The sequence below is a fragment of the Penaeus japonicus genome, unplaced genomic scaffold (assembly GCF_977035675.1).
Source record: "Penaeus japonicus unplaced genomic scaffold, GWHDUDI00000001_assembly GWHDUDI00000037, whole genome shotgun sequence".
Taxonomy (NCBI): Eukaryota; Metazoa; Arthropoda; class Malacostraca; order Decapoda; family Penaeidae; genus Penaeus; species Penaeus japonicus.
The window spans coordinates 18,422,882-18,432,881 of record NW_028234439.1 but is presented as its reverse complement, the minus strand read 5'-3'; the positions used below and the strand labels follow the sequence as shown (position 1 = coordinate 18,432,881).

Sequence of the window (10,000 nt, the reverse complement as noted above, 5' to 3'; positions counted from 1 at the left end):
GAAAATCCTTTAAGATGGCTAACAATCCCTCCAAAAACTCTCCCCCTTCCAGGTCATCGTGGTTGTGAAGTACCTGTTCCAGTTCGACTTCTTCCCCTGGAATCAGGTCGCGCGCCTCAACGCCCCCTTTTGGCCCCCTCGTATCATCGGCGTCGAGAAGAAGGACCGCTACGCCGTCTACGACCTGGCACTGCTCCTGGTCGTCTTCTTCCACAGGTCGGGGAGGGGCAGGTCGTGGGTGTTGGGGGATGGGGATGAGGGGGTGGGAGGAGGGGGGATGGGGAAGGAGGGGGGAAGGAGGGAGGGGGGATGGAAGGGGGAGTCTGTGTGTGTACTTAGTAGCTGTTGTTGTTCTAGTATTTTGTTGTTTGCGGTTTCCGTGTTGGTTTTATTCGATCCTTAATGTTCGTGTTCCTTAACGTTTTATGTTTTCTTTTTGATACGTAAAATGAATGGATTCTTTAATGGGTTTATAATCTTTATATAATTTCCTTAAATCCTGGGCATATACCGACAAAATTAACCCTTTCTTGCAGGTTCATGTTGAAGAGTCTGGGTCTGTGGAAGGAGTCCTCGGACACGACGCCCACCGCCAGCGCCCACTCGTCGCCGTCGCGCAGCTCCTCGCAGTCCTCCTTCACGCAGTCCCGCACGTCCTCGTCCGTGCAGCCCATCCCCTGTAGGAAGCCCACGGAGTCCTCTGCCTCGTGGACCACGTGCAAGGAGGACAGCTCCAACTCCCACTCCGGAGACGGGTCCACCCTCTCCTACACCAAGGACACGTCGCTGCTCTCGAAGGACACGAGGGAGAGTTCGCTGACGTCCAAAGACACGAAGGACAGCTCGCTCAACCTGAAGGAGCTGAAGGATGCCTCGTCGTCGTCCAACGCGAGAGACAGTTCCCTGCAGTCGACCACGAGGGACACGTCGCTGCCGTCGCACACGCGCGAGAGCTCGCTCCCGACGACCACCAAGGAGAGCTCGCTCACCCTGATGGAGCACGAGGAGGAGCGCGAGGACGAGGAGGAAAACTCGCTCCTGCTCAACGTCAACGACGACTCGCTCCTGTCCCGCGCGTCCGAGCCCCTGCCCGCGGCGTCGCCCCCGAGGCACTACCGGCAGCTGTCGGAGGACGGGCGCGCCGTGCAGACGCGCTTCGACCTGGACATGCCCCGCCCCGGCGCGCGCCACCGCTCGGGCAGCGAGGTCGTCGCCTACCGCCGGACGTGGTCGCCGTGCCAGTCGTACGGGCGCCACCCCTCCGTCTGCTCGCAGCCGCCCGGAAGCCTCAACCTCAGGGCTTCCTCGCTGGCGGCAAGGAGGGCGCACCGAAGGCATCTCTCGGAGGGATCCCGCGTGTCCTTCAACGACAGGCCGCTCTCCACGACGTCGCACTGCACGCACCTCTCGCAGTCCCAGGCCTCGGAGTCCGTCCACGTGACCTGCGCGGCGTGCAACCTGCAGGCGCTCAAGGACTTCCAGAAGCCGGACTTCGAGGAGGTCAAGGAGAACATCCAGCAGCTCCCCAAGTTGGCCAAAGGAGGGTGAGTTTAGGGGCGCTCTGCGTGTACTAGAAATAATTTCTTATACTTGTACTTATACTTCCTTAGACCTTATCTAATAGGTTACACATTTCCACCTCACGGTATTGGAATATCTCAACATCTTAATTTCGTTTGAGGTGTATCACTTCATCCCCTTCCTAAATTCTAAATTCTAAGAAAAAGGAAGAAGGTAGAAAACCAATAGACCCAATTTAATTCACCCCCCCCCCGGAAAAAAAAAATATAGATAAATAAATCAAATGATAAAAAAAAGATATATAAAAAGATGCACACCCCACAAATTTCCACATTCAAAAGCTGCCACCCCCGCGTTCCATCCTCCAGGGCGGACCACGTGGTTGGGAAAGTTCGAGGCTTCATTACGGCTCTGCTTCACCCCGAGTACCAGGTGTCCGTCGACGTCTACGCCTACATGTTCTTCTGTGACTTCTTCAACTTCTTCGTTCTCATTTTCGGCTTCTCGGCTTTTGGCGTAAGTTGGTTGGGTTGGGTTTTATTCGTTTGATGGGGGGGGGGGGGGAGAGATAGAGGGTGAGAGAGAGAGAGGGTGAAAGAGATAGAGAAGGGAGAGACAGAGGGTGAGAGAGAGAAATAAAAAGAGAGAAAGAGAGAAATAGAAAGAGGGAAAAAGAGAAAAGGTAAGAAGGAGAGAGAGAGAGAGAAAGAGAAAGAGAAAGAGACAGAGAGAAAGACAAAGAGACAGAGAGAAAGACAAAGAGAGAGAGAAAGAGAAAGAGAAAGAGAGAGAAAAAGACAAAGAGAGAGAGAGAAAGACAAAGAGAGAGAGAAAGACAAAGAGAGAGAAAGAGAGAGAAGGATAACATTCCCTTCCAATATACCAACCATCCAAAACATACCAACCAACCAAAAATGTTCACCTAAAATACCCATCAAAATATGCCATCCACCCAAGACTCACCTTAATCAACCAAACATAGCAACCAACCAACTGTTCTTGTAGGTTGTCACTGCATAGGTCTAGAGAACACACTATACCCACACCAACCCAGCCAAAACATACCCCACATACCCACCCCAATATACCCACCAACCCAAAACATACCCCAAACATAACCCCTCTAATCATACCCTCTCCCTCCCCCCTCCCCCCTTCCCTCCCTCCCCGCCCTCAGACCCAGCAAGGCGACGGGGGCGTGAGCGCATACCTGGAGGACAACCGGGTGCCCGTGCCCTTCCTCGTCATGCTCATCCTCCAGTTCGGCCTCATCATCGTCGACCGGGCGCTGTTCCTCAGGAAGTTCATCCTCGGGAAGCTGATATTCCAGGTGAGGGACCTTTTATTTTTATTTATTTATTTATTTATTTATCTTTTAAAGGGGGGTGTGGGTTGGTGGGTGGGTGGGAGGGAGGAGGGGGTGGGGGAGGATGGGGGTGGGGAGAGGGGAGTGGGGGAGGGTGAGGTGGGGGTGGGAGTGGGGGGAGGAGGGTTGGATGGTTGGTTGGGGGTGGGGGAGAGAGTGGGGTTTGAGAGGGTAGGGTGGGGCGGGGAGAGGGGGGTTTGGGAGGGTGAGGTGGGGTTGGGAAGGTGGGGTGAGGTTGGGAAGGGGTTTGGTTTGGGTTTTGGGTCAGAGTTTTGGGGAAGATTATGCGAGGGAGGGAGATGGGGGCGGGGGAGGGGGGTACTGGCTTTAGGGTGAGGTGGTGAGGAGCTGGGGAATGGGATGGGAGGGGGGGGTAGGATTATCATCACATTACTTTTTTCCTTCTATTCTCTAATAAAAAAGAAAAGAATAAACAAATCCACAAAGACTAAAATAATAATAATAATAATAATAAAAGAATAAAAAAAAAGAAAGAAAGAGAGAAATAAGAAAGAGAAATAAGTTGGGGAAAATAAATGAATTAAAAATGTTCCTTTTTCTTACTTCCAGGTCGCCTTAACCTTCGGCATTCATGTCTGGATGTTCTTCATTCTGCCGGCGGTGACGGAGAGGTGAGTGCGTGCGAGTGGGAAGGAGGAGGAGGAGGAGGAGGAGGAGGAGGAGGAGGAGGAGGGGGAGGAGGAGGAGGAGGAGGAGGAGGTGGAGGAGGAGGAAGGGGGGGGAAGGGGGGAGGACGAGGAGGAGGAGGAGGAGGGGGAGGGGGAGGAGGAGGAAGAGGGGTGGAGGGGGATGGGGAGGAGGAAGAGGAGGAGGAGGAGGAAGAAGGGGGGATGGGGAAGGAGGAGAAGGAGGAGGAGGAGGAGGAGTAGGAAGGGAAGGAGCAGGAGCAGGAGCAGCAGGAGGAGGAGGAGGAGGAGAAATAGATAAATAAATAAATAAATAAACACACAGACTTTCTAACTAACCCCCCTACCCCCACAGGGAATTCAACGCGAAGCCCCCGCCTCAGATCTGGTACATGGTTAAGTGCCTCAACCTCCTGCTATCCGCCTACCAGATCCGATGCGGGTACCCGACCAGAATCCTCGGGAACTTCCTCTGCAAACAGTACAATTACGTCAATCTCTTCGCCTTTCGAATGTGAGTTGGAAGATATTATTATTATTATTATTATTATTATCATTATTATTATTATTATTATTATTATTATTGTTATTATTATTATTATTATTATTATTATTATTATTTAAGTGGTTGGATCAAAGGGAATTTTTTTGGTTTAGCCCATGGGTCTCTTCGTCTATCTTTTTTTTCTTTTTTTCTATCTAACTCATGGGTTTCTTCGTCTATTTAAGTTTAATTTTGCTCTTTAACCCGAGGGTCACGTCGTCTGTTGTTTCCTTTATCTCTTTATGTTTAACCCACGGGTCTCTTCCTCTATCCTCTCATTCATCAATTTCTACATAACCCACCGGTCTCTTCCTCTATCCTCTCATTCATGTATTCCAATTTAACCCACGGGTCTCTTCCTCTATCCTCTCATTCATCAATTTCTACATAACCCACCGGTCTCTTCCTCTATCCTCTCATTCATGTATTCCAATTTAACCCACGGGTCTCTTCCTCTATCCTCTCATTCATCAATTTCTACATAACCCACCGGTCTCTTCCTCTATCCTCTCATTCATGTATTCCAATTTAACCCACGGGTCTCTTCCTCTATCCTCTCATTCATCAATTTCTACATAACCCACCGGTCTCTTCCTCTATCCTCTCATTCATGTATTCCAATTTATCCCACGGATCTCTTCATATATCTTCTCATTCATTAATTCCGCAATAACCCACGGGTCTCTTCATTTATTATATCATTAATTTATTCCTGTTTAACCCACGGGGCTCTTCATCTATCATATCATTCATGTATTCCAATTTAACCCACGGGTCTCTTCATCAATCCTCTCATTTATGTATTCCTATATAACCCACGGGTCTCTCCACCTATCATCTCACTCACCAATTCCTATATAAACCACGGATCCCTTCGCCTCTCATCTCATTCATCAATTCCACGGGTCTCTCCACCTATCATCTCACTCATCAATTCCTATATAACCCAAGGGTCTCTCCACCTATCATCTCACTCACCAATTCCTATATAACCCACGGGTCTCTCCACCTATCCTCTCACTCACCAATTCCTATATAACCCACGGGTCTCTTCATCTATCCTATATAACCCACGGGTCTCTTCATCTATCCTATATAACCCACGGGTCTCTTCATCTATCCTATATAACTCAAGGGTCTCTCCACCCATCATCTCACTCACCAATTCCTATATAACCCACGGGTCTCTCCACCTATCCTCTCACTCATCAATTCCTATATAACCCACGGGTCTCTCCACCTATCCTCTCACTCACCAATTCCTATATAACCCACGGGTCTCTTCGCCTATCATCTCACTCATCAATTCCTATATAACCCACGGGTCTCTCCACCCATCATCTCACTCACCAATTCCTATATAACCCACGGGTCTCTTCGCTTATCCTCTCACTCACCAATTCCTATATAACCCACGGGTCTCTCCACCTATCCTCTCACTCATCAATTCCTATATAACCCACGGGTCTCTTCGCCTATCATCTCACTCATCAATTCCTATATAACCCACGGGTCTCTCCACCCATCATCTCACTCACCAATTCCTATATAACCCACGGGTCTCTTCGCTTATCCTCTCACTCACCAATTCCTATATAACCCACGGGTCTCTCCACCTATCATCCCACTCATCAATTCCTATATAACCCACGGGTCTCTCCACCCATCATCTCACTCATCAATTCCTATATAACCCACGGGTCTCTCCACCCATCATCTCACTCATCAATTCCTATATAACCCACGGGTCTCTTCGCTTATCCTCTCACTCACCAATTCCTATATAACCCACGGGTCTCTCCACCTATCATCCCACTCATCAATTCCTATATAACCCACGGGTCTCTCCACCCATCATCTCACTCATCAATTCCTATATAACCCACGGGTCTCTCCCCCTATCATCTCACTCACCAATTCCAATTTAACCCACGGGTCTCTCCACCCATCATCTCACTCACCAATTCCTATATAACCCACGGGTCTCTCCACCTATCATCTCACTCACTAATTCCAATTTAACCCACGGGTCTCTCCACCCATCATCTCACTCACCAATTCCTATATAACCCACGGGTCTCTCCACCTATCATCTCACTCACTAATTCCAATTTAACCCACGGGTCTCTCCACCCATCATCTCACTCACCAATTCCTATATAACCCACGGGTCTCTTCGCTTATCCTCTCACTCACCAATTCCTATATAACCCACGGGTCTCTTCGCTTATCCTCTCACTCACCAATTCCAATTTAACCCACGGGTCTCTCCACCTATCATCTCACTCACTAATTCCAATTTAACCCACGGGTCTCTTCATCTATCCTCTCACTCACCAATTCCAATTTAACCCACGGGTCTCTCCACCTATCATCTCACTCACCAATTCCTATATAACCCACGGGTCTCTTCATCTATCCTCTCACTCACCATTTCCTATATAACCCACGGGTCTCTTCATCAGTCCTCTCATTTATGTATTCCTATATAACCCACGGGTCTCTCCACCTATCATCCCACTCACCAATTCCTATATAACCCACGGGTCTCTTCATCTATCCTCTCACTCACCAATTCCTATATAACCCACGGGTCTCTTCATCAGTCCTCTCATTTATGTATTCCTATATAACCCACGGGTCTCTCCACCTATCATCTCACTCATCAATTCCTATATAACCCACGGGTCTCTCCACCTATCATCTCACTCACCAATTCCTATATAACCCACGGGTCTCTCCACCTATCATCTCACTCACCAATTCCTATATAACCCACGGGTCTCTCCACCTATCATCCCACTCATCAATTCCTATATAACCCACGGGTCTCTCGACGCAGGTTTATGAACGTGCCATTCCTCTTCGAACTGCGGACGCTTATGGACTGGATCTGGACGGACACGAGCATGAACCTTAGCGACTGGGTCAAAATGGAGGACATCTTCTCACATATCTTCCAGATTAAGGTGAGAAGGAAGGAAGGAAGGAGGGAGGGAGGGAGGGAAGGGAGGGAAGGAGGGAGGGAGGGAGGGAGGGAAAGAAGGAAGGAGGGAGGAGGGAGGAGGGAGGGAGGGAGGGAGGGAGAGAAAAAAGGGAAGAATTGATTGTATATTTCAGTATATTCAGTATATACAGTATGCATGCACACACACACACACTCACACACGTACACACACACACACACACACACACACACACACACACACACACACACACACACACACACACACACACACACACACACACAGACTCCAGTCTCATCATCCTCCCCCCTTCCCATCCCCCTCCCCCCACCCCGCCCCTTCCCACTACTGCCTAAGCAAAGATAATAGCGCTAAAACATGACACTGGCTATATTAACTGCCTCAATTTCCAATTCCATTTGGCACTCCACCTCTCCCCCTTCTCTTTTCAACCCTCCTCACCCCTTCCCACCCCTCCATAACCCCTCCCCATCCCTCTCCACCCTTCCTCACCCCTCCATAACCCCTCCCCATCCCTCTCCACCCTTCCTCACCCCTCCATAACCCCTCCACACCCTTCCCCACCCCTCCACAGCCCCCTAACCCAACACACAACCTCAAAATCCACCTCAAAATCCACCTCAACATCCACCTCAAAACCCACCTCAACATCCACCTCAAAATCCACCCCAACATCCACCTCAAAATCCACCTCAAAATCCACCTCAACATCCACCTCAAAATCCACCTCAACATCCCCCTCCACCTCCACCTCACCCCTCCATAACCCCTCTCCACCCTTCCCCACCCCTCCACAGCCCCTAACCCAACGCACAACCTCAAAACCCACCTCAACATCCACCTCAAAATCCACCTCAACATCCACCTCCACCTCCACCTCACCCCTCCATAACCCCTCCCCACCCCTCCACAGCCCCCTAACCCAACGCACAACCTCGACATCCACCTCAACATCCACCTCAAAATCCACCTCAACATCCACCTCACCCCTCCATAACCCCTACCCACCCTTCCCCACCCCTCCACAGCCCTCTAACCCAACGCACAACCTCAACATCCACCTCCACCTCCACCTCCACCTCACCCCTCCATAACCCCTCCCCACCCCTCCACAGCCCTCTAACCCAACGCACAACCTCAACATCCACCTCCACCTCCACCTCACCCCTCCATAACCCCTCCCCACCCTTCCCCACCCCTCCACAGCCCTCTAACCCAACGCACAACCTCAACATCCACCTCAACATCCACCTCCACCCCTCCACAGCCCCCTAACCCAACGCACAACCTCAAAACCCACCTCAACATCCACCTCAAAATCCACCCCAACATCCTCCTCAAAATCCACCTCAACATCCACCTCAAAATCCACCTGAACTCCACCTCCACCCCTCCACAGCCCCCTAACCCAACGCAACCTCAAAATCCACCTCAAAACCAACCTCAAAATCCACCTCAAAATCCACCCCAACATCCACCCCAACATCCACCTCAACATCCACCTTAACATCCACCTCAAAATCCACCTCAAAATCCACCTCAAAATCCACCCCAACATCCACCTGAACATCCACCTCCACCCCTCCACAGCCCCCTAACCCAACGCAACCTCAAAATCCACCTCAAAACCAACCTCAAAATCCACCCCAACATCCACCCCAACATCCACCTCAACATCCACCTTAACATCCACCTCAACATCCACCCCAACATCCACCTCAAAACCCACCCCAACATCCACCTCAAAATCCACCTCAACATCCACCTCACCCCTCCATAACCCCTACCCACCCTTCCCCACCCCTCCACAGCCCCCTAGCCCAACGCACAACCTCAAAACCCACCTCAACATCTACCTCAAAATCCACCTCAAAATCCACCTCAAAATCCACCTCAACATCCCCCTCCACCTCCGCAGTGTGAGCGTCGCGCCGAGGACGAATACCCACAAGGGCGTGGCGAGAGCAAGCGGAAAATCATCAAATACGGGATGGGCGGCTGCGCTCTCCTGGGCGTGATTGCACTCATCTGGTTCCCTCTGGTGCTGTTCGCCCTCAGCAACACCGTGGGTCAGCCTAATCCTCCGTATGACGTCACGGTGGAGATTAGCATCGGCGCCTACCAGCCGATCTTCCGAATGACGGCGCAACAGCAGTCGCTTTACACGTAGGGGACTCTGAGTTTGGTTTTGTGTTTTTTTTTTGTCTTTTTTTAGCTTTTTTTTTTGGGGGGGGGGAGTATTTTGAAGGTAGGTTTGTTTTTTATCTTTTTTTTTTTTCTTCCTTTTCTTCTTTTACTTTTTTTCCCCTCTTTTTAGTTCATCTTCTTCGTCTTCTTCTTTTTTCTTCTTCGTCTTCTTCTTGTTCTTCGTCATCTTCTTCTTCGTCTTCGTCTCCTACTTCTTCTTCGCCGCTTTCTTCTTCTTTTTCTTTTTCATTTCCTAGTTCTTCTTCTTTTCTTCTCCGTCTTCTTCTTCTTCGTCTTCGCCTTTTTCTTCTCTTTTTCTTCTTCTTCTTCATCTTCGTCATTATTATTTATTTTTATATCCTGACCTTTGACCTTTGTTTACGTTTTTTTTTCTTTTCTTTGTTGTCTTCTTGGTTTTATTTTTGTTTTCCTCTACCTATATATTTATCTATTTATCTATCTATCAATACACTGCTATACACTCCATGAACGACTATTATTCCCGATAAAACACACACACACACACACACACACACACACATTTATATATATATATATATATATATATATATATATATATATATATATATTATATATATATATATATATATATATATATATATATATATAAACATCTGCGTATTGTTCTGTCTATCAATCTATATACTATTAATCTGCCTATCTATCTATCTATCCATCTATCTATCTATCTATCTAATCAATCAATCAATAAATCAACCAATCAGTC

The 10,000-nt window shown here is 49.0% G+C and overlaps 1 protein-coding gene across 1 annotated transcript in view; it reads left to right on the top strand.

Moving 5' to 3' along the window:
- The window catches only part of Piezo (piezo type mechanosensitive ion channel component), a gene marked incomplete in the record, with an annotated part of 118,198 nt that overhangs the window by 102,025 nt on the left and 6,173 nt on the right, over nucleotides 1-10,000 (top strand). The window contains 8 exon segments of the mRNA XM_086532682.1: nucleotides 53-216; nucleotides 537-1,544; nucleotides 1,890-2,037; nucleotides 2,699-2,851; nucleotides 3,458-3,519; nucleotides 3,890-4,048; nucleotides 6,921-7,047; nucleotides 8,984-9,231. Of these exon segments, the coding sequence (XP_086388808.1) occupies nucleotides 53-216; nucleotides 537-1,544; nucleotides 1,890-2,037; nucleotides 2,699-2,851; nucleotides 3,458-3,519; nucleotides 3,890-4,048; nucleotides 6,921-7,047; nucleotides 8,984-9,231 (2,069 nt within the window).